Consider the following 24,739-nt stretch of genomic DNA (forward strand, 5'->3'; position numbering starts at 1 on the left):
TTAAGGAGGAAAGTTGGAAAGAAATTGAGGTTATTAAGGAGCTATGAAGTTTTAAATCTTTTAAAATAAACGGTTAAAGTAGAGGTGACAAAACCATATATAAAAGGTAGGTTGGATTGTTAGAAAGAGATAAAGAGTTCAAGGAAATCGAACCTTCAACATTTTCATGATTTTCCTCAAGCTTTAACTAAGCATCACTTGAAGATTAGCAAGCTTTCTAAAATTTTGAACAGTTTAAGGATGACCTGGATTGAGCTTTTCTTTCATGTAATTAAAATCATTATATTATGTGCAGCATCTGAAAAGAGAACAGGCATATTGTCTTTCACGCAAACATAGCTGCAACCACCACAATGTCGAATGCTCAACGTGTTAGAAACAATTTGCGTAGTAATTAGTTGCAGCATAATTATTCGTTTTGACAATTTTTAGCTAATTTTGCTGTCCAAAAATGGCTTACATCTATTTAGAAGATTAATCACACACACACCACAGCCAAAAGCAAAGTACTTTCCTAGGACCTGTTTCAATGAAAGGTCAAGCTGTTAGACCCATAACCCGTTAGATCCCAAGTGGGGTAAAAACATCCAGGAAGTGTAGCCAGATTTACTCCCCAACCTTTCACCAAGGATTTAGGAAGGCACTGCAACAAAAGAAGCAAGGACAAGCACATCAGATTGGTTCCAATTGGAAAAATGGAACATTTTAAAACCAAAAAAGAAGCAAGAATGCTTAGTTTTCAACCTTCAATTAATTCTACACCTAATTCTGTACAATAACATGCTGATGCAGACAATTCATAACTTTGCTTGCAAACAATTTTGCAACCGGAAAATCTCCAGTAGACCACCTCATTTGAGCAACTCTGAAACTGTCTCATTAAAGGGATCTACCTGAGCCAATTGAGCTGCCAAGGCTCTGCTGGGCAGTTGGGGAATAGATTGTCAGCTTTCATTCTGTTGTAGAACCCATAAACAGGAGCCGTGGCTTTAATATAGGCCTGAACAAGTGGTTGGTACTGTCGGATATGGGTAGATACCCCACCTTTCTCATCCTGTGGAAAAGTTTCAGTTTTTTGTACATCACCCCTCTCTGCATAGTGATCCATAATGGTCATGTAAGAACTTAACATTGGCTTCATTTGATTCTGTTCTGCAACTTTCCGTAAAATGGTGTCAGCCTTTTCAGCGTCACCAGCATCAACTAGAAACTTAACATGCGTATCCCAAGTCAGTGGCCCTATATGGCAGTTACTATCGGCCATCTGCTACACAAGATTCTTTCCTTTGTCCGACAATTTGTGATTTGCATAAACTCCCAGTAGAGCAGAACAATGCTTTGAGGACAGCTTACTCCATGCTGTCAACAAAGTATCAAACACTGCTTCTGCTTCTTCAATTTTGTTTAGCTTTCCCCAAGCTTCAATGGCTACCAAGCATTCCAGAGGCCGTGGTATAGATTCACAAATCTTCCAGATTCTTTCCACTTCATTAGATTTTCCAAGGGCTGCATATATAGGAAGTAAAGAGTGGTAGGCCCAACGATTTTCTTTACATTCATCTCCACAGATTCTCAGCTTTCTCTTTCAGCCCACTAGAGATGTAATGCTTAGCTAACAAGTCTTTTATAGTAAAATCAGGTACTAAACCATCATCCTTCATTGTCTCAACTATTTTCTCCATGCCAGTGATGTCATTTGATTGACCTTTGACATCTATCAATTGTTTGTATGTGAATAGAGAAGGCTTTACCTTTTCCTTCTCCATCAACAATAGAACATCAGCAATTTTCTTCTTGTCTGACCTCTTATACAAAAAAAGCAACTGATTACAAGCAATGTTTGTAATTGGGAATCCCAGATCCTTCATCTCATTGAAAATCTCCTCAGCTTTCAGCACATTTGCTACAGGAACACAATTGGCTAATAGTGTACGATAAACAACTTCACCTTGGAAGGATTTTGGGATGTTTGCAATATAACTTTCTGTCTTCTGAAGACCATGCACTTTGGCAATCAAATCAACACAAGAAGCATAATCTCTCTCACCAAACTCGTGGCCTTCCAACTCCAACCACTCTGAGAACTGTCCAATGAAAATAAATATGTGAAGTGTAAATAACTCCAGAAGCATAAAACGAACATGAAACAGATCAGGTGAAACTCTATAAGCATGTGTGAATTATACATTGTAACATCTGTACCTGAGTAGTTGTGAATCTTTCAAGAACATATGCTAGTATTAGCAAGAAGAAAAGTTCCTTCAAAATTGTTGCTGTCCTATTGGCATATGGGAAAATAGACATGGAACATTTGGTTATAAGCAAAACTTTCTTCTACCATGTAGTTCAGTACCTCCCAATATATCCATGTCACTGTCTTGTCTAGCACTTACAGTTAAAACTGGTCCACACAGCTCAACTAATAGTATTAACTCTTGGAAGAGTACCATCTCCCTACAGTTTCACATATCTAAGCTCAAGCATCAGTGTAAACCACTCCATATTGGTGGCTCACTGCATACGTGACATGCCATAAACAAACCTCAACCATACAGGCAAATAAGAATGCACTTCAACCAAGAAATCACCACTTTGCTAGAATGTTTATTCTGCTATTTAACCTCACAACTATACAAGCACAATATGTGCATCATTTGGGCAGATTGTCCTTATTCGGATGAACTAGAATACAATAGACTCCCATGGTTTTCAAGGTTGAGTTCTTAGGATGCGCACAAGAAAAATGACATGCTCAGAGAAAGACAAAAATTACTACCCAAATATCGGATTATCTAAATTCTCCAACCATTATTGGACTAAGGAACTCTAATGACTAAATAATCAACAAGAATTTGGTATGGTCAAGCATAGCATCTTTACTTTCAAAAAGAACAGAAAAGGAAAGAAAAGGACAACCAAAAAGAAAGAAATAAAAGGGAACTTGGCCATTGACAGTCAAGAAGAACTTCAGTACTAATTTGTTCTAGAAGGATTTAACAGAACTTAGACGTTTGGATGCTATTGACTACAATATCCATGTCTTGACTGGTTAAAACTGTGCCAAAACTCACTAGAATTTCCTAGTCCATTTTAGTCAAAAACTTTCTAACTCAGTTAGCCCGAGATCCATTCTTATACTGTTTTTATTTAGACAAATCATTGTCTACAATGATAACAATAAACCCATATGATGGATGAATGAATCATCACCATGAGAATGCAAGGTGTCTTGTCTGAGCAAGCACCAACTTTTTGGTTGACTTGAACAAACCCTGAGAAGAAGCTAGATAACAGCCTCATGTTCTATAACACACCTAAAGATGCAAAGAGAGAACTTCCAACCTCCAAATAGACAGGCATCAGCTTTCCGCACAAAGAGAGAAAACTCTTTCCAGTTATGGAAGTCAATGCCTTAAAGATGAGGACCTCTCTCACAGTTAAGCACTCAAAATATCAATATCCAGAGGAAGCCACTACTGAAAGGGGTACAAGAGTACATACTAGATATCAAAAAGGCTTCAAAAATATATTCTAAATTCCAATTTGTTACTTAAGCAGATTCTACCGCTCTAATTATTCTTCAAGTAAGCTGATTCTCTATTTTTCCAACCAAATGCAATTAAAATGTTATCAATTGCTTCTCTTGTATTTTTTTTCAGCTAAATGTAAGATTATACAAAATGCTTCTAAGCATCCAGACATATCAGATGCCTATCAAACATTAGTGTTTTACAATATTTTGGATAAATATATAGTTTCAAATTCTTAAAGAGTTTTTTTCCAGAAATTATGTTTATTAGGCAACTCTCCAAAAGCTAAAGCACAAGAAACATCCTCAGATTATGACCATTAAAATACAGAAACATAAAAACAGTAAAATTGAGTGTAGCTATGAATACCAAAAGTAGAATCAATTTTGCAAATATTAATGCTGAATCTGGTAAATGATATAAAGCACCACCTATGAGACTAAATTACCTCTAAAGCGCTTTCAAACATCTGTCTCTTGTGCAGATGGAACATGGTTGATGCTATTACTGATCGAGTTACTTCATTTCCTTCTTCAATCCAGTGGTCTACAAAAAGCTGGAGCAGCCAAAATGGCCTTGCACAATACGGAAGAAAGTTGTTTACTGCAGAGTTCTCTTTCCATCATCAGTCTCAATACCAGATACCCCCAGCTCATTTTGAGGCTTGGCCTCCCCAATATTACCAGCATCCTCTTCAGAGAGTTCTGATTCACAGATTAAATCATCCTCATTTTCATGAACTGCATGGCTTTCATTAAAGAGATCAGAAGTAGTTGAAGTCCCAAACTCGGTAAACCCATTCTCCAAGTCACATCATCTTGCCCACTACTCTCAGTGCCAGCCTGAGAAGTGAAACTGCGGGTTCCTGAAAGTCAATTTTGAGAATCACAACTTGCATTGAAGAACCATGTCGGAGACAGATATCTACTGGATATCATTTGTTGAGATCCAGTATAACCTGAATTGCAGTTCTCCAATGCACACCTTGTTGTCTCTAAATCATAGCAAAATAGGGAAATCCTCGCTCCAAATCTGTGATTCCTAGAAGACACGGTAAACTTGATCAACAATGAGTACAAACAAAATACAGTGGACTATTAAGTAAATGCAGTCAAAACAAGTAATCCAGCAAGTTTTCTTTATAATCAAAGCCATTGAAGCACAACATGATGCAAAAGGAATAAATAGATAAATAAAAGAAAAGCACTAATAAAATAACATCTGTACGAACCTATTTTGACCTTTCTACAAGTTAAAATCCTAAACAGATACAGCTAAGGACTTTAGGCTCCCATGTTAGCCCCCCTTCCCCATATAAAAATAAATAAATAAATAAATAACTTCATATGCATTTCCCATCATTCTTGGTGATTTATATTACACCCTAATTTTTTTTAAAAAAAAACTATCAATTCATCAGCTGTGACAAGGTTTCAAGAAGTTGAGGATGTGACAACCAACATCTATTATGAAAGGAAAAGTATTGTATGCTAATCCCAAGCATTCAATCAATTTAACTAGCAAGATCATGTTGCCTCTAAAGTTGCAGCTCTCTATACATGTAATGGCATTAGAGGACATCACTTTGCAGTAATAACAGAGAACTCATCCATATTAGGTGAAAATGCCTTGTACTTTCTGCATCCACATTTTGGGGGCACATTACAGGTTTATAGGAAAAATTCTAGTTGGATTGACCGAACCTCCTGCTTCATTAAAAAATTTACTTTTTTCAGTTTCTCTGATCAAACCAGAACTTAGCAAAGAACCATGTATAGAATCCACATTTTTCTTAAGCAGAAAAGTTCAATTAATCAGATATCCGCTTATAAATATAATGCAAAATTAGAGCACTAATGGTGATAACAAAAGTGCACATTCTTGTTCTCTCATTTTAAAAAGGAATATTAGTAAGATAATAACATCTAACCAAAAGCAAAATCCAGAAGGAAAATAGTCTGACTAAGAAATTGCAGCAACCTAGGAATTCATTTTTATCAGTGAAAGTACATTCCTTCCATTTCTTCACATAATTTATCTTCTTTTTCAGAAATGGACAAAAAGAAGGGGGAAAAAAACCTTTTGTCCCATCTCCAACTATTACTAGTTCCAGCTTCTATCATTCCAAAAATCCTCTCCTAAATTTGTTTTTCTTTCAAAAACCAAAACAAAAATGCCACCTTGAAAATTACGAGTTAAATTGCAGAATCAACTCTATGGTTGCAATCAGAGTCCACACATCAAAACACACATCGTAAATATTCTTCATAAAGGGTTGAAAAAAGGGGAAAACAAACCAAAATTTCCTAAAGAAAAGGGCATTTCTTGAGCCCTTTACTACCCATGAAAGGAAAAGCAAAAAGAAAAAATAAAGGAAAACATGTAAAAGAAGTGAAAAATGCATAGATGAAGAAAAGGAAGGGAAGATTACCGGAAAGGATTAAAGGCTCGACGAAGAGACAACATCATAATGATTTCTTTCTTCTCTTCGGCCTTGATCTTTCGAGGGCTGGCACATGTAGAAATGAGTAGGCTGTGAGAGAGTGTGTGTGAGCAAAAGCGTGGAATCTTGATAATGCTTAAACCCTGCGAAAAGGGGAAGAAAATTAGCGCCACTGATGAACGTGTACATACATATTGCGCCTTCATACCAAAAAAAAAAAAAGCTAACTCATCAACAATAAAATGAATACTAATATCAAATTGTATTATAACCAATACAACTCATAGGGTTTGGATCAAACTATAGAATCCAAACTCATTCTCAGGTCCACATTTATGTGGATGGAAAATGAACACTCTCTAAATTATTGAGAATTTTTTGTTTTGATTAATTTTAATTTGGATTGTTACTCTATTTTCAATGTGATCAATTAGAGTTTAGAACTTATACTTGGGATATTTGTATGCTTGGAATGGATTGAACAAGTTTTATAACCGGTAATGAATGGGTCTAATTGTGATTTGTGTCCATATTGATGCATTTGAACATGTGATGGACAAAAATTAGAAATTCATCGACTTTGCAAATCATTAGGTAATAAAGGCGAAATGTGAGATTTAATTTTTTATATTAAGTTATTTTATTTTATTTTTGGATTAATCTTTTATACACTGATAGTGTACACACCATCACCGTTGGATGCATGACAACTTATCTGAATTTAAAATTCAAATTCAAATTTTGTTCATGTGTTATGTATCCAACCGTGATAGTATATACACTATTAATATTTGTAAGATTTACTCTTTATTTTTTAGCAAAGGAAGAGTGAGATTTACATGGTCCCCTGGCTTTCTTTCCCTGGTTTACCAGTACCTCTGTCTTCAGTAAACAATGTTGCATTGATCCATCTAACTCTACTTTGAGGTCAATCAATAATATTTTACATTCACAATTAGCCAACGATATCAATTGCCAAGAGGAAAAGGCAATTTCCAACACCATGGGGCCTAGTTGATGAAAGAGTTCAAAGCATAATATATCAGTATCAAGGTGAGTGACTATTATTTACACCACAAATTATCATTAACATGCCCAAAATTCGTTCAGCTTTGAAGCTAGTTGATGCAATGAGAAGATATGATGAATCAAGTTGAAGATCATACACACAAGAATAACACTATTATGGCCATTATCAGACCTATTCATTGTCTCATCTCCCTTTATACCATCTTCCATTACCTGTCAAGTTGTGATCCTGCAGAGATTATGCAAATGGATGGGATTAGCAGTTGTAGCATAAAGTAGGTGTCAACCAAACTGGACAAGAGTAGTAACTGGGGTAATCTGCACCAAAGTAAAATGGTTCAACAATCCTGCTAGCCATGTTATACACCCCAGAATCACGATCCACGAAATGCACATCATATCTCCACCAATGTTCAACTTTACTACCAATGAAATAGATGCTATTCCCTCTGATGTTGATCAAGTTGGCTGCAGAAACAGACATGGATATGTTATCACCAAGAAAGATTGCTCGATCTCCCAAATCCATTAATTGTGTCCATTCTCTTGCGCCGAAATCAAATTTAAACACGTCAAACTGTACTGGATCACCTGTATGATTTAAATTACCAACGTAGACGTTTTGGTAAATCATCAAAAGTTCTCCGAACGATTCCACCAAAAATATTTGGTCCCTGGCCCATTCATGTGGGGGTGCTGCAATGTGCTCAATCACGGGGAGATGCGAATTGATGTCAACAACAAGAAGGGTACCAGTGGCAGAAATGGCAAAGATTTGATCGTTGAGGCAAGCAACATCCATGATCCTATACTGAAATGATTCTTCAACGGTTATCCATGAAGCATAGCCTGGTTTGGTAAAGGCCAGCTGCCTTAGAGGACCATAAATTGCCACAATCAGGAAATCCTCTTTGCTAGCAGTCGATTGGCTTGGTTTCCTCATCAGAATGGCCTTCTCTATCAACTGATACCAATCAACTGCTACGTTGAAGAGGAACTGGAATGTACTTGCTGCAGGCAGTCTTATTTGGTCTCTGGTAAAAGCATTCAAAAGATGGATTTCGAGGTCACTGCCTATAGTTACAAGCCACCCATCAGAGGATCCCCAGCACCTCCGACCACAAGCTTCAGGCAGCTCCAATTCGTATACCTTATCTCTGTACAAGCTAAAGAAACTCCTCATGTTACTGTTTTTATTATCAGAGAGCATTAGCCAAGGCACTTGAGGACCTGGAGTCCATTTTTTGGTCATGTAAAATGATCTCCAAGAACTACAAACAGCAGAAAATGCTAGAAAATCTTCAACAGCATCTAATCGAATTGCAATCATTTGAATGATATCATATGGAAGCTGGGACCAGTCAGCCATTTGTGATCTCTGATTGAAACATGAGAGAATAATGAAGTTTTGGACTATGATATGTATATGTAACAGCAAACCTTTAGATCATTGCATAAAATATGGGCACCTTAAAAACAAACTATAGTGGAAACATCAATAAGACAAGCACGAATCAACATCCTTGGATTATCTATCCGGAAAAATGAGATTTTTGTGAAAAGGACACGAATTCAAGCCCATTACAGATACAGACATCTTACTACTCAATCAACTGAAACTGTTCATGCTGTTTTTACTCCTTAACCAATTAATTATTAACAAAAAAAAAGAATTTACAGATAGTATTAGCCAATTGTAGAGGATCCACAAAGTTCAAGGCAACTGTAGCACTTGAAGGAGCAACCATCTAAGGCATTGGGGAGACAACCCTCGTAACTTCACATAATTTGTACTTAATTAGCAAATTCACTGAATATGACACCAAGGACAAGTAGAAGCGACAGCTTAAGAGCTTCAACCACTACATTGAATTATCTTCTGTGTTTTCAATAATTTAATCCCCCAAAATGGGATACAACTTTGACTTCCTACAATAATCCAGGCAGCAAAGTTACAAAGTGTCTTTCATTAACTTATTCTTGAAGAGGAGGGCCAGAAATCTAGCAGTAGTTGGTGATGAAGATGGTAAGAATTGAATTCTCATCCCTCATCAACGAGGAAAATAAACTCATCATCAAATAGAAAACAGAATTCATTAACGGAAACAGAACTCTGGTAGCTAGGGTTATTATCATATATCTTTACAATCTTTAATCAAGTTATGATGCAAACCACTTACTAAAAAAAACCTTTCCATAAACAAAGCACAAGGATTGCAAATCTTGATATCAAACCAAGAACTGAAATGCCTTCTACTAGATATATGATCTGTTACTTCAACAGGCTTTCTTGCAAGCATTTCAATCATATTCTAGTATGACATAGCTTATTACCTGAAACTAAACTGGTAGCTGCTGAGGATAGATGAAAGGAGAACAAGACTGAAGTGTTCCCTGCTGCGACTCCAATGGTCTGTATTGACCTCAAAGTTGAGGTGATTTTCCAGTTCTATATCACTCAAATTCCAACTTCAAGAAGTTGACAGCACCAGGAAAGTCGAAGGTGTAGGAAAGATTGATCTCCACGGCAGTTGAAAGTTGGTGCACTTTGAAAAGTCTTCCCACGAGTAAGGACTAGCATTTATTTTTAGTAGACCTTGGAATTTCTAAAAGGATATCATGCCGACGTAGCAATTCCCTCCTTCATTTTCATTTTCTTTTATTTTACCATAAGCTTGTACGATATTAATGTGACAATTCCTGTGTTTTTTGTACTAAAGCTTGTCAACCTGATACCAAAATTCTGGTACAGTCCGCTGGACCAAACCGAATACTCATCCTCTGCCTCTAATTATATCATCAAAAATATTTATTCCTTCTCATTTGGTTACACATAAATATTGAAAAATTGTGGCATTGCAACATCCAAATTTACTAACTTGATGGTAACAAAAGTCAAAGAACGAAAGAAACACATTCAAAGTTCTTGTAAACAAATAGAGCTGCTAGAGAGCAGCTCTTTAGTAATTGGATGAAATGCCCACTTGAACTTGGTCAACATGGGCTCGAGTCTAGCTCGAGCATGCTTTGCTGAGATAACGAGCCAAACTCGAGCACATTAGTGTGTGTGTGTGTTTTTAACTAGAGTTTAAGTTCGAACTCGTCTCATGTTAAGACTTGAGTTCGATCAATTGTGTGGCTGTCAAGTTTGAGCTCAATCTTAGCCTTCGTAGATCTCAAGTTCTGATTTTAATTCTCAATCAAGTTCGAGTTCGAGTTCAAGCAAAACTATTTCTCACTAGTTCCAGCTTGAGCAGAGGGCTAATTCGTGCTCTACTTGCCTCATTTACACCCCTAATGGTTAAGGCAACAATAGTTTAGTTAGTAACATTAAATCATTTTGGTTCACTAAGTCACCCCTATGTAGTAATCAATGCCTTATTTTTCACCTCAAGAGAGAAACATTAGGAAATTTTTGAAACAATCCAGGTCATGTATTTATTTGTTTTTTCTTCTATCTTTTGTATGGAGCAATATCACATATCCAATTTGCATGAAGACTGACAGTTAAAAGGTTAATACAAACTGTATTCAATTTGATTCATGCAAAAATAAAGGGAAAATCGTTCAAAACGTCCCTCACATTTTATCAGATGACTTTTTTCGTCCCTCACTTTTAAAAGTATAATTTTACGTCCCTTACAAATTCACATTAACCAAATTTGGTCCCTACCTAGGTTTCCGACTAATTTTTTGCCGGAATCCACTACGTGACTTGCATGTGATCAGTTTTTAAGGGTAAAATTGTCAAATCAAATTTTTACATAATCTGATTCATAGTCCCTCATATTTCACAAAATGAATTTTTTCGTCCCTAACATTTTACAAAATAAATTGTTTCGTTCCTCACATTTCAAAAAATAAATTTTTCCATCTCTCATATTTTTCAAAAATGAATTTTTTCATCCCTCATTAATCATGTGTATGAATAATTTTTTTTCTATAAACCCATGTATATGTCTATTTGATTTTACCTGAACAGTTAACATGTAATTTATCTCTATTAGATTTCATCTAAACATGCTAATCGTAGTTATACACATGCTATTCAATAGATATATATAGGGGTTTTAAACTAATAATTTTGTTTGAAACCCATGTATATATTTATATGATTTCATCATTTGAACCTATTCAATATTTGTGACCTTTCTCTTTTGGTAATAATTTATTTATTAAGTTGTATAATAAGGTCATCTAATTAATGGGTCCTAACTTGAATTCTATAATTGTCCTAACAAATTTCAGTTTAAATCTGAATTTCTACTCGACACTTTTAAGACCAACAATTGAATTACTTGCCTTGTGATTGTCTTAAAATTTGAAAGTGCCAATCACTTATTTCTTTTTGTCATACTTATCTTTTGTTTATTTTTTCTGTCCAAATTTAATTCGATATAAACACTCGATAATATTTAGGATTAAATGTCTTCTTTATTTTCCAATTTTGAGTAAAAGAAAATGAATATAAGTGAAAAACTAACAATTTTTTTCAAACCCATGTATATATCTATTTGATTTCACTTGAACAGTACGAATAGTATGTAATATATCTCTATTTGATTTCACATGCTATCCGTACTGTTTAGGTGAAATCAAATAGATATATACATGGATTTAAAAAAAATTATTCACACACATGATCAATAAAAGATGAAAAAATTCATTTTGAAAAATGTGAATGATGAAAAAATTCATTTTGTAAAATGTAAGGGACGAAAAAATTTATTTTATGAAATGTGAGGGATTATGAATCGAATTATATCAAATTTAATTTGACAATTTTGCCCTTAAAATATGATTACATGCAAGGCACGTGGTGAATTCCGACAAAAAACTAGTCGAAAACCTAAGTAGGGATCAAATTTGACCAATGCGAATTTGTAAGGGACGTAAAATTACATTTTTAAAAGTGAGAGACGAAAAAAGTTATTTTGCAAAATGTGAGGGACGTTTTGAACGATTTTCCCAAAAATAAAAATGTACTGATATTAAGATTCTTGCATAGAAACATATGTACTATCACTCCTAGATTTGAAAAAAAAAAAAAAAACAAAAGAAAACGATTTCTTCACGTCACATGCTACTTACAAATTGATATAAGAGATAGAGAAAGCTTGTAATAATGTCAACTTGATGAAAAGAGGAAGACAATGGCACACCCCTTGAGAACTAGGCTCTTCTATTTTGGACAGACATTGAAGTAAATAACAAAACAAAGCCTAGTTTTGATTTTGCTATCTTTTTCCCTTTTTGTCTTTTTGATTTTGTTTTTGCTGCAGATGGGAGGCCGGAGAGCAGAGGAACTCGGTGCTGAAAAATAATTTGCGTGGATACCTTGTGGTTTTATGCCATATCACCCAATTTACATGCAAATAAGCTCTGTAAATCCTGTTGCAGGTTAATGTAAAAAACGAAACATATACAGCACCACCACCATCCAGTAGCGGCAGCTGGTGGGCTGTTGCTGGCAGTATATTCAGCAGGTGCATTCACAGCAACAGCGCCTCCACGGACAGCACTGCAACCACCACCATCACCACAACTACCCGAGTCCTCAGCTCCAACTCCTCCCCTTGAAGCTGGAAGAGCAACTGCTAAGGCAAGCATGAGGCAAATAATAGCAACCCCTAGACAAACTTTCATGGAGGACTTCATCTCATCCATATCAGTTTTGCACTTTTATTCTAGCCCAAGAGAGTCTTGTAAATAACTGAGCTCCAACTTTCAATGCATTTATGCATCTTTTTATAACATAATCACTGTTTAAGTAGACAACCCAAGGTGTGATCAGAATACTAAAATATGAACATTTCCTGGCAGTCAAGAGAATCCAGTTTTTGTACGTAAAATTGAGCATGAAAATCGGAGCTTGAGAACAAAAAGAAGCTTAGCTACTAGTTTTTTGGATTAGTTACATATATGTCATATACAATCAGCTAGGACAAACATTAAAGACTTGATCTTGTGGTCTTCTCATTAAATTTTGACAACAAAATTTCATTCCACTTGCAATTAAATTTCCCATGGGATTTGACAATAGTGCGTATTGATGATCGGGAATAAACTAAGGGAAGTTCTCTAGTTGGCAAACGATTGGCAAACGTGAAGGAAAATCCTCTAGGATCACAGTCAAATGTCGAAGTAAAACCTTTAATTTGAAAGAAGGAAAAAAAAATCCAAGAAGTACCAAAGGGTCAACGGGTACCATAATATTGTATCCAGGCAACGTGGAAAAAGTTGTCCTTTGAAGGTTAAAATGATATTACAAATATTCCCAGCTAGTATTCTGTACTAAGCCAAATTTGGATCTAAATCCAGAAACTAGATCAGACTTGGGTTCAAATCTGTGGAGACTTATGACTAGTGGAACTGCATTGTGCCTGAGAGGCATAGCCGATTCTGACACCATGCTAGCACAAGGATTCGGGGCTGAAACGGTTGCTCTGAAAGGTGTAACACTATTTGCACACGGTGTAACATCATCTGTATAAGGTGTAACAATAGAACAACAGCGAATAACACTACAACATTTTTGTAGGTCTCACAAGACGTGAAAATCGAGTTACAAGAAATGATCTGAACCACACAAATTTTTTTGGCCTAATCATGGCCGTGAACCTTCCGGAACGGTTGTCAGAGACAACCGTTCCAGCCCCTCCTCCCTAGCACAATGCTATGGGCTCACACTACCTGCAGCATAAAACATTCAATTGCAGTGCTCTTACAACTGGCTAGACCAAAACGCAGTCAGGACTCAGGAGGCTTTTAGGATACTGCAGTCTCCTACCTAACTGATGTTTTGGCATTTAACTTGAGATTAAACTCAATTTCAAGCTGATCTTGGTACTTCGACTCATTTGCGCCCCCCATAATATAATCTTTGGTACGTTTATGCCCCAACTAGGAAAGAGTTAAAGACACCCTAAACCAAAAGCCAAAAATTTTCCTTGGACTCGCTTTAATGACATGCTGCAATCTTGCAAATTGCAGACAGATTTAATACCAACCTTTTTACCAATGAATCAGGGAGACACAGCAACCAGATTCGAGTCAGCAGGAGCATACCGGCATACCCTATGGCGGAGTTACAAGCAAATACTGGGAAAAAAATTAGTTAAAAAAGAATTAGTAGATCTCAAGTTATCAATAGCGAAAAGGGAACATCTCCAAAACCTACAAGAACCAAGAAATCTTAGTCTTCAACCTACATTTGACTGGTAAGACTAATTTTGAATACGAAGAAGATGATGTGGTCAATTTATAACCGCATTGCTTGACAGCAATTCTGCAACCAGAAAATTGACCTTAATCGAGCAAGTCTGAAACTGCCGTCTTTTTAAAGGGATCCACCTGAGCCAATTGAGCTGCCAACGCTCTGTTGGGGAATATATTGTCGGCCTTCATCCTCTCATGGAAACCATATACAGGTGTCTTGGCATTAATATAGGCCTGAACAAGCGATTGATACTGTCGAATACGGGATACATACCCCACTTTTCTCATCTTGTGGAACAGCTTCTCAGTATTGTGTACATCACCTCTCTTCGAATACTGATCCATAATGGCCATAAAAGAACTAAACAGTGGCCTCATCCGGTTCTGTTCTGCAGCCTTCTGTAGTATGGAGTCAGCCTTTTCCACTTCACCAGCATCAACATAAAGCTTAACAAGCGCATCCCAAGTCAGTGGCCCTATATAGCAGTTACTATCAGCCATCCGCTTCACAAGATCCTTTCCTTTGTCCAGCAATTTCTGATTTGCATAGACTTTCAGTAGAGCCGAATAATGCTTCCCAGACAGCTTACTCCATTTTTTCGCCATAGATTCAAAGACTGCTTCTGCTTCTTCGACCTTCTTTAGCTTTCCCCAAGCTTCAATAGCTGCTAGGCATTCCAGAAGCCGCGGTCTAGATTCACAAACTTTCCATATTCTGTGAACTTCATCAGCTTTTCCAAGGTCTGCATATAGATGAAGGAAAGAGTGGCAGGCCCAACGGTTTTCTTTTATATCTACTCTCTCCATCTCCTGCAACAGACTCTCAGCTTTCTCCTTTAGCCCACCAGAGATGTAGTGCCTAGCTAATAAGGCTTTTGTTGCAAAATCAGGTTCTATGTCGTCATCCTTCATTGTCTCCACAATTTTTTCCATCCCAGTAATGTCATATGATTGACCTTTAGCGTCTATCAAAATTTTATATGTGAAGAGGGAAGGCTTTACATTATCCTTCTCCATCAACAACAGAACATCAGCAATTTTCTTCTTATCACACCTCTTATACAAAAGCAGCAACTGATTACAAGCAAAGCTAGTAATTGGGAACCCCAGATCCTTCATCTTATTGAAAACATCCTCAGCCTTTTTCAGATTTGCTACAGCCACACAATTAGCTAATAGAGTACGATAAAGAATTTCACCTCTGAAGGATTTTGGGATGTTCTGAATGTAATTTTCTGCCTTCTCAATACCACGCACTTTGGCAATCAAATCAAGACGAGAAACATATTCTCTCTCACCAAACTCGTGACCACCTTTCAACTCCAACCACTCTGAGAGCTGTCCCAAGAAAATAAGTAAATAAGAGCATAAGTAACTCTAGAAACACAGAGGAGCATGATACAGATCAGATGAAATTATGTGTGCGTCAATCAGATGCTAAAATATCTGTTCAGAATGTTTGTAAATCTTTCAGAACGATACACTTGAAGCAGATATAAGAAGCGATCCCCAGAAAATGTTGTTGTCCTCAACACATGGGAAAGTAGATAAGGAGCATTTGGTTACAAGAAATTTTTTCTGATACTTCCCAGTTTAGCGCATAGCACCGAGCAGAGTCTGACACACACTGTTTAAACTGGTCCACACCACTCAAATAATAGTATTAAATCTTAGAAGAGTATCCTTTCCCTCCATTGTTGCATATCTAACCTCAAGCATCACTTCAAACCAGTCTAATATCGGTGGCATGTCCCATACATGACATGATGTATGCTACACCTTAACCATACAGCCAATTAAAAATATAATTTAACCAAGAAAACGTCTATTGTTAATATAATTCATACTGCTATGTAACCTCAACAGTGCAGAATCAGAACATGTGCCTGATTTTGGGAGATTTTTATTTCAGGATAAGCCAGAATACCACAATTCCCCTTGTTTCCAGAGTTTGGCTCATAGAGCATTTACAAGGATAAAATGGGCAGAAGCACTATCTAAGTATGCCACTCTTTACAATAAAAATGTAACATACTAGCAATTTCTAAACTGTTCAAACCAGGATCATAGCAAAGGGAATCAATGACTACATGATCAACAACTATTATGCAGAGCTGAGGACACCATCCCTACTGCTCTTGAGAGGTGAAGAGTGACAGAGAGAGAGAGAGAACTTGGTCTTTGATTGTTAATCAGAAACAGATTACTACTATGATCTCAAAGGATGAAAAAACTTGAGGTATTTGAATGCTAATAACTAATACCTAGCATATCCATGTTTTGAATGTCCATAACCATGCCAAAGTTGGCCAAAATTTCCTAGTTGACTGCACTCTATGTTACCTGTATTCAGCTATGAGTGTCGGCACTGTTACATGTCTAAGAGTGGGATGTGTTATTTTCTAAAATCAGGGGTATATGGGACAAGGGAACAAGTGCCAGGATATGGGTAGTGGGATGTTTTCATAATATACATATACATATAGTATGCAAGAAGTTATGCCCTGTAGTATTTTTAAAATGAAAAGATAATTTCTTAAATTTAATACGCAATACTTATCCATGATATTTTATTAGCAAAGCAGTTGGTCTAATTGTGTTATGTTATGTTTAGCATTTATTGTCTGGTAAGGCGAAGACTTAGAAAGCTTTGACCTGTTAAAAAGCTTGACCTTAGGGAGTTTTTAACTGACCAAGACCACTAAATTTTCACATAACTGCCAAGCAAGCAAAAGAATAAAAAATTTGTCTGGTTTTGAGACCAATATTGCTTTTGATGCTTTAAATGTCACTAACAGTTTATATTGGTAGATTAGACCCACCAACCATTGTCCTGGTTCTCATGACTATCCTATCATTTGCTATTCTGTCATTGCTGTGTAATCATCTTCTGCTCCCAAAGTAGTTAGAATTTTAACTTTCCTCAATCTTTCGCTATGCAAAAGCCAATTTCATCTTTCTACCTTTAGTTCTTCTTGGGAACACCTTTAATGCAGAGAGTGGGTTATTGCAGCCACCTATTCACCGATGATAAGCAAGCCATCAACCTCTACCAAGTCAGACCCAACACTTTCCAAGGTCAACGCACCCATTCAAATCTGACTGGAACCGATCCAGATTCCAGACCCATACCCCATGTCAACCATTGTCATACTGTTTCTACTTGGACTACACATAATGAAAACAGACAACTAGAAAACCATAAAGAGGGTACCAATAAATCATCACAAACATCTAATTTCTGCTGTGTTCTTGGATAAACACCGGCTATTAAGTTCTTGAAGCCAAAAACCTGTTAAAAAACTAGCTAACAACTTACTTTCTCCCAAAGACTCAGACTGCAAAGAGAAAACTTCCCACCTCCAAATAGAAAGGCATAAGATCTCCATAGATAAAGAACTTCCTTTAAAGGTGATCAAGAACAAGGCAACCTCTCTATAGGGATATACTTTAATATATCGAGTATCAGGGGAAGATACTAATAAGAGGGATACAAGTGTACAACATGGATACCATAAGGCCTTAAACAAAATAGTCTGGTTTGTTACTTAAAGTAACATACTGTGCTTGTTTGGTTAGAAATAAATTCATTATATCTCTTTCCAAGCTGATGCAATTTAAAATGTCTTCATTTGCTTATTTATGTCTGCTTTTAGTTTAATTTATGCTTTATACAAGCTGTTTTTACGAGTTCTACACATACAGATGCCTACAGAACCATTGTGTGCAAATTCTTAAACAATTTTTCCATGATGATATCTTTTAGGCAGCTCTCCAAAAGCTAAAACCAGCTCAAAACATGCTTACACGACCAACAGTAAAATAGAGAAACAGAAAACCAGTAACCTAGTCTATAGCTATGACTATAAAAAACAAAGCAATGTTCTAAATATTATGGCCAAATCTGCACACCGTATACAGCAGGTATAAGATCAAATTACCTGCAAAGCCCTCCCAAACATCCGTCGCCTGCGCAGTTTGAGCATGGTATATGCTATTTCAGAGCGGGTCACTTCATTTCCTTCTTCAAGCCATTTGTCTGCAACCTTATGAACAGATATACCTGGAGCAGCCAAAATGACCTTGAACAATTCTGATGAAGCAGTTTTCTGCAGAGTTTTCTTGCCTTTGTCGTCCTCAGCATCTGATAATTCCAGCTCATCTTGAGGTTTGTGCACCCCAATGTCATCATCATCCTCTTCAGAGAGTTCTGGCTCAGAGATTAAATCATCCTCATTTCTGTGGGTTGCATCACTTTCATTAGTGATATTAGAGGTAGTTGAAGTTTCAAGTTCAGAAAACCCATCCTCCAAATCATCATCATCATCTTCTCCACTGCTCTTTGTGCCAGCCTGAGAAGCAAAACTGCGGGTACCCAGAAGTAATTTTGGAGAATCACATGTTGTGTTGAAGAATCGTGTCAGAGACAAATGCTTATTGGATATCAGTTGATGAGGTCCAGTATATCCTGAATTGCAGTTCTCCACCGTGCACCTTGCTGTTTCTAATTCATTGCAAATTTGGGAAGTCCCAACCCTAAAACTTTGTTTCCTAGATACAAAATAATAAACTTAATCAGTAAAGGACTATGTAGTCAATATTGTCTAGACAAGTAATCCAGCAATTTTTCCTTAACATTAATTAACATTAATGACATTCGAGCACTGAAAGAGGCAAAAACTAAACAAAAATAAAAATAACCACTTACTGTAACTGTGTCTGGAGTAACCCTATTTAAGCCTTGCTATAAGTTAAAAAGACCCTGACCAGAAGCAGCATGGCTCCCATTTTAGGAGTAACTCTATTTGGACCTTGCTATAAGTTAAAAAAAACCCTGACCAGAAGCAGCAAAGGAATCATGGCTCCCATGTTAGGACCACTAAATCCCAAGACGACTAGATCAGTTTTTTAACATGTAGAAAGATGCAGGTGATGTTGAACAGATGATGGAACACTAAACTAACTCAAGGAGGCAAAACAATTACCAAAGGAAAAATTTTTATACCAAGCCCAAGCTCCAAATCTACTCAACTAGGCAGACCAAGTTGCCTCTAAATTTGTACTTCTCCAATAAACCAAATGGCATTAGAAGACATCACCTTTGCATTTTTCTTAAGGTATTATCTCTTTTTAGATGGGAATTCCAAACTAATGATGCACCCACAATTCTGGGGAGATTACACTTTAAATGAACATCTCTAGTGGGATTGATCGAATCTGTATCCTTCATTAGACAATTCACTATCCCTGGTTTCTCTGATTAAACTAGAAGTCAGCTAAGGAAGCACGTAAAGCACTCAACAAGTATCATCATTTTATCACTAAGAAAAACTCTTATTCCACAAATGCATATACAAAATAAATACCACATTAAAAATACCAGAGAAATTATTCGGAACTCATGCAAGGAGATATGCAAGTACTGAAATATGTGCTTGGCAACAGCAGGGGCAAAGAAACTAAAATTAAACTACATTAGCATCTTACAACCTTCCAAACTAATATCAGCTTCTTTTGAATCTAAAATTTCCCAGTAAATTTAGTATTTCAACTAAACAAAGATACACTAAACTTCATACTGGTCGAAATATTAGCAGCTGAATGTTTAAAAATCTAAGCCCACAGTTAGGCACATAAAATGAAAATCTCATAATCTGCTGCTAAAATGCGTAATCAGTCATTTGACTAACTGGTTTCACAACCTCAAATCACCAGAGGACACCCTTTAACCTCTAGGCCATCGAGAGAGAGGAGAAAATAACTGCTGAAGTTCCCAAGCACCTCCCAATAAAGCTAAAAGTCATCAGATTCAGCCCTTTCCCTTTACAACTTCAGAAGTTTCCTTCTCTCGTAAGCGCATAAGTTCACTTAATGAACTATTCGTGAGTTCAAAAAATAGCTGATAAAATAATTAATGGTGTTAAGAAGATACGAAATTGACTTCCCCGATTCCAAAGAGCTGAAAGCTAATATCTAGCTAAGAAATTGCAGATACCTAAATCAATCTTTCTAGATCAAGAAACTGCATTCTTTACATATCCATACAGTACTTTGTTCTTCATAGAAATAGAGAGAGAAGGTAGGGTGGGGGTTGGGGCGAGGGAGGTGTTCTGAAATCCCGTCTCCAAGTATCACTATTTCCACAAAAAGCTAATTCCAAAAATTCCCTTCTAAATTTTTCCTTTTTCTAACCAAAAAAAAACCTTAAAATTACAAATTAAATTGCATAATCAACTAAATACTCCAATCAAAGCCCCATACATTAAAACCCACATCGCAAAAACACTCCATAAACAAACAAACAAAAAAGAAAGAAACTAATATGCTAAAAAAAAAGGGCATTTCTTAAGCCCTTTAAAACCCACACATAAAAAGAACAAAAGAAAGTTGATAATAGAAGTAAAAAAGCACATAGAGGAAGAGAAGGAGGGAAGCCTACCGGAAAGGATTAAAGGCTCGACGAAGAGGCAACATCATCACAATTGATTTTTGCCTTTGGCTTTGATTTGAGAGGGCTTGCCGAGTAGAAATGAGGAGAGTAGATAGAACGTGTGTTGAAAAGCGGAAGAAGAAGAGAAGAGAGGGAGAGAGAGAGAGAGAGTGAGAGTGGTCAAATGCTTAAACCCTAACAAAAGCCCTATCAGCTTTGGTTTGGTGATGGTTTAGATATCTTTGGGAAAACGGAGGGTAGAATGGAGAAGTTTTAGTAATGGTGATGCATTTTTATTTTTTTGGCAATATTGATGGGGTAAATAACCAATTTCATCACTAAACCTTTTTCTAGAGTTAATTTAGTCCTTAACTTTTATTTATGGCCAATTTAATATATGAACTTAATTTTCAGGTCCAATTAAGACCTTCTGCTGCGCCACCATCTAAAATCAATTTAGCTCCTAATTTAACAATTAAAGAAGAGTATTTTGGAAACTTTGGATTATCTCCCCTCTTCACTACCAACCTCCGTCACCAACCACCCACCTCTTTTTCCTTCTCCTATTCTTCTCCTTTCATCCCTCTCTCCCCACCCAATTTCCCTACCTTTGAATTTACATTGTAATTGAGAAAGTAGGAGAGATAATTTGCAAATGCTGTAAAAAAAAAAAAAAAAAAAAAAGGTGTTGTAATTCTTTTGCTTCCTTGAATAAGTGGGAATGGGACTAGGGACTAGGGAGCAAGGGAGATTCAATTGCCATTCTCGTCTTCTTTTTTTTTCCTACTCAGGGGGATCCGAGTTTCGGGTATGTCGGATCCGACTAATCCCCCTGAGACCTGAGAGGAGAAGCCCCATCCTCTCAAACCGGTAACCACTGGGACTCGATCTCTGGTGGGGAAGAATGGACAATGAAACCTTAGGAAGCTTCCCATGACCAACCGAGCTGTCCAAGAGCAATTGCCATTCTCGTCGTTTCCTATTCTTATTCATTCTTTTCCGATGCGATGCTATCAATTTCCCTCAATAGTTGATGTTCATGGTGCTCCAATGTTGTTTCCTCAAACTGGTGATTTTTCAACTTTTTATCAATGGGCCTATTGTGACGTATACTAATTTCAAATGTACAGTGACTGTTCCTCTCTAGCCGTGGTGAAAATTCCACTTAGCCTCAATATACAGTGTCCATATATTTCCAATGTAAAGGAAAAAATTAGCAAATGGTAATAGACTTGCAACCCTGTAGCAGGGACCCCAATGAAAGAACTCCCTACTTTTCCTTTCTTTTTTTTTTAATTCCCCCTGGTGGTTTGAGCACATTTACTAAATAAGCCAGTCAGATAGACAACTACATTGTTTAACAGGAGTCATAAAATAGTTTCCCCAACGCTAGTCACTCATTAGCCAGGGAATTCTGAGACCTACCGTAACCCATTCTGCTATGATGCTGTTGTAAAGTAAAAGCATAGTTTCGGTCCGAGAGAAATACTACTGTTATGCACCACGAGCATCAATTCTTAGCAGCGGACCATGGAGAGATGTTAGGTGAAAGTTGATCTTAGGAGTATAAATCGGAATCGAAATCGGTGATTCGGAACTTTGAAATAGGAATTTTTGGGAATTTTGGTATCAAAATTTTTGACCGATTTTGATTTCGAATTCACCAACTTCGAATTCAAATTCGTTTCGAATTCAATTCGAAATTCAGTAAATTCTGATTTCACTGAATTCATGAATATAAAAATTATTATTATTATATAATGTTATATTATATATATATATATAATATTATATATAATATATATATATGAAACCGAAATTGAAATCGAAATAGGAATTCCGAATCACTGAATTCAAGAATATAAAAATTAGAGCGAATTGCGCGAAATGTCACTAAACTATTTCAAAGTGCCGGTTTTGGTCACTAAACTTTTTTATTAGCGCGAAATGTCACTGAACTAGTAAATCTGTACCGTTTTGGTCACTCCGTGTATTTGTGCCGTCAGGAGAGACGGAAATCAACTTTTTGAGGGGCAAATTCGTCTGCACAGTCTTTTCCTTGAAACTCTCCACCATAAATCACTCTCAAATGTCAGACAACTCGTAAGTTCAATTAGGAAGTGCAAACCCTTATCCTGTAATAGATTTCTTCTGCAAATATGGAGTAGGAGGGACAATATACGAAGTTGCAATTTGCTGGGAATGTGTTGAAGCTTCATTGGAGGAATACCTAAGAAAAGAACTCCGACTTGCAATTTGCTGGGAATGTGTTGAAGCTTCATGAGAGGAAAAGGCAAGGAAACAACTCCGACCTGCTCTTGTGGCAGTAAAACCAATTTGAAGACTTCATGGACTGATAGGAACCCGGCAAGGAGATATGTTGAATGTGCTAATGGCAAGGTAAGTGTGTGAAGATATAGGAAATTCGTTAAATTAGGTTAATGTTTAATTGTTTAGACATTTATCGGCTAAAAAGAATTTGGATAATTTTTTTGTAGGTTGATGGCTGTGGTTATTGGAATTGGTATGATGAAGAAATGTGTGAGCGTTCGAAACAAGTCATACCCGGTCTTTTAAGAAGAATAAATAGGGTGGAAACCGAGAATGAAACTTTGCGGCAACAAATTCTCAAGTTGCAAAAGAAAGCTGAGAAAATGGAGGATAAAGTAAAAAATCTGAAGGAGAAGCTTGGAAGAAAGAAAGTGAAAAAAATGGTCATTGTTCTTTTTGTTATGGCCTGGACAATTGTCAATGCATCAATGTGGATTTGGGGGCCTAACAAGGGACAGAAGTTTGGAAGGCTGCAAATTGATGGCTACTAGAGTATTGTTGTACTTCAAATCCTAAACCAGTGTTGCTCAATGTTTTAATACACAGCTCGTTTTTGTTGAGATTGTAGTGTTTTTATTACACCTCATTTTGGTTGGTGTTGTTTACACCATGGATGTTTGAAATTGTAATTTATGAATAAAAGACTGAAGTATTAGTTCCAACATATGGGTGGTGCAAAAGAAAAGTAGCTCACAAATGCAGAAAACATAAAGCCAAATACAACAAAAGAGATAATTATCATTATCATTCCAAACAGCTGCTTTACAAAAGAGATAATTGTCACTGTCATTCCAAACAACTGCCAACAAAGTTAGCCATGTTTCACATATAAATAATCTGGAATTGTCCTAGACATAGAATACATCCAAACAAAAGCTATGCAAACAAGTTCTTTAATCTGATCTTCCACTTCTACTTCTACTGCTCCTTGATGTTCCAGCCCATCTACCAATCTTGAATGGAGGCTCTTTGCCCAAGTACTCATAGTTGGTGTTGATCCTTATCTTGTCAATTTCAGACAGCTTTCTCTTTGAATGGAGAGACTGTTTGTTGGCCGCTGTAGTAGACTGGTCGGTATCATTGACAGGCCTAACTCTCCTCACCTGTACACAAGTACAATAAATATTAACAATAGCTATTTACCATAGTAAAATTAAAAATAAAATTAGAAATAAATTTTTGCACCTACAGGTGTCTTAGTCTTTCTAATCTGCTGCTTTTTCGTACTACTACTGGCAGCTTGTGCATTACGTTCAGCATGTGAACCAATGTCATTATGGGAAGTAGTTTGCTCTTCAGCTCCATGTGGCTGAGAATTGACACAACTTGAAGAATATCCTTGAACTTCCACATGAGCAAAATCAGGCTCCTGAGAATTAGCTCCATGTGTTGTGCTTGAGCCATTGTTGGTGCCCTTTGACTTTCTAGCATGTTTAGGAGTTGGAGCAGGTTGACTGCAGCCTTCACCTCCATTATTTTCTGGAACACTTTTGCAGGTAGCAGCATTGTGGCCTGCCTGACCACATCTTCTACAGTGCATGATCACATGCTTTTTAAATTTTTGCACATTATTCGTTCCCACATGAACACCACTTCTATTTTCAGAACTACCTTTTCTTCTTGCTTTCTTGGGCCTACCAGGTTGGACACATGCAAGTGGAGGATCTAATATGGGAATATCACTCTGAGGCCATAGAGACTTTCCACTAATTGGATATAGTACATTCTCATATATTTGAAAGAATAGATCTCTACTAT

At 36.7% G+C, this 24,739-nt stretch overlaps 3 protein-coding genes and 1 pseudogene across 3 annotated transcripts; 1 reads left to right on the forward strand and 3 right to left on the reverse strand.

Annotated features, from left to right (window-relative positions):
- Nucleotides 1-404: 404 nt before the first annotated feature.
- LOC113775890 lies at nt 405-6,034 on the reverse strand (annotated as a pseudogene).
- A 957-nt stretch (nt 6,035-6,991) lies between these two features.
- LOC113774963 (F-box protein SKIP23-like) lies at nt 6,992-9,562 on the reverse strand. The gene is made up of 2 exons (XM_027319634.1): nt 9,337-9,562; nt 6,992-8,380 (listed from the first exon to the last, which is right to left on the reverse strand). The coding sequence occupies exon 2, from the start codon at nt 8,369-8,371 to the stop codon at nt 7,259-7,261; it is 1,113 nt and encodes a 370-aa protein (XP_027175435.1). The 5' UTR covers nt 8,372-8,380; nt 9,337-9,562; the 3' UTR covers nt 6,992-7,258.
- A 4,376-nt stretch (nt 9,563-13,938) lies between these two features.
- LOC113774995 (pentatricopeptide repeat-containing protein At1g80270, mitochondrial-like) lies at nt 13,939-20,810 on the reverse strand. The gene is made up of 3 exons (XM_027319676.1): nt 20,660-20,810; nt 18,162-18,771; nt 13,939-15,558 (listed from the first exon to the last, which is right to left on the reverse strand). Exons 1-3 carry the CDS (start codon nt 20,695-20,697, stop codon nt 14,311-14,313), a joined length of 1,896 nt encoding a protein of 631 aa, XP_027175477.1. The 5' UTR covers nt 20,698-20,810; the 3' UTR covers nt 13,939-14,310.
- A 2,120-nt stretch (nt 20,811-22,930) lies between these two features.
- On the forward strand, nt 22,931-23,472 carry LOC113773817 (uncharacterized protein At4g04775-like). The gene is made up of 2 exons (XM_027318422.1): nt 22,931-23,050; nt 23,149-23,472. Exons 1-2 carry the CDS (start codon nt 22,931-22,933, stop codon nt 23,470-23,472), a joined length of 444 nt encoding a protein of 147 aa, XP_027174223.1.
- Nucleotides 23,473-24,739: the final 1,267 nt, after the last annotated feature.

This window comes from Coffea eugenioides, chromosome 6 (assembly GCF_003713205.1).
Source record: "Coffea eugenioides isolate CCC68of chromosome 6, Ceug_1.0, whole genome shotgun sequence".
Lineage (NCBI taxonomy): Eukaryota > Viridiplantae > Streptophyta > Magnoliopsida > Gentianales > Rubiaceae > Coffea > Coffea eugenioides.

Coding starts and splice junctions, on each gene's coding strand:
- LOC113773817 (XM_027318422.1), top strand. CDS start 22,931: ATGAGAGGAAAAGGCAAGGAAACAACTCCGACCTGCTCTTGTGGCAGT. Junction 23,051..23,148: donor TTGAATGTGCTAATGGCAAG/GTAAGTGTGTGA, acceptor ATTTTTTTGTAG/GTTGATGGCTGTGGTTATTG.
- LOC113774963 (XM_027319634.1), bottom strand. CDS start 8,371: ATGGCTGACTGGTCCCAGCTTCCATATGATATCATTCAAATGATTGCA.
- LOC113774995 (XM_027319676.1), bottom strand. CDS start 20,697: ATGATGTTGCCTCTTCGTCGAGCCTTTAATCCTTTCCG. Junction 18,772..20,659: donor CGAGCCTTTAATCCTTTCCG/GTAGGCTTCCCT, acceptor TTTTGTATCTAG/GAAACAAAGTTTTAGGGTTG. Junction 15,559..18,161: donor TGTTTGGGAGGGCTTTGCAG/GTAATTTGATCT, acceptor TTCTTGGGACAG/CTCTCAGAGTGGTTGGAGTT.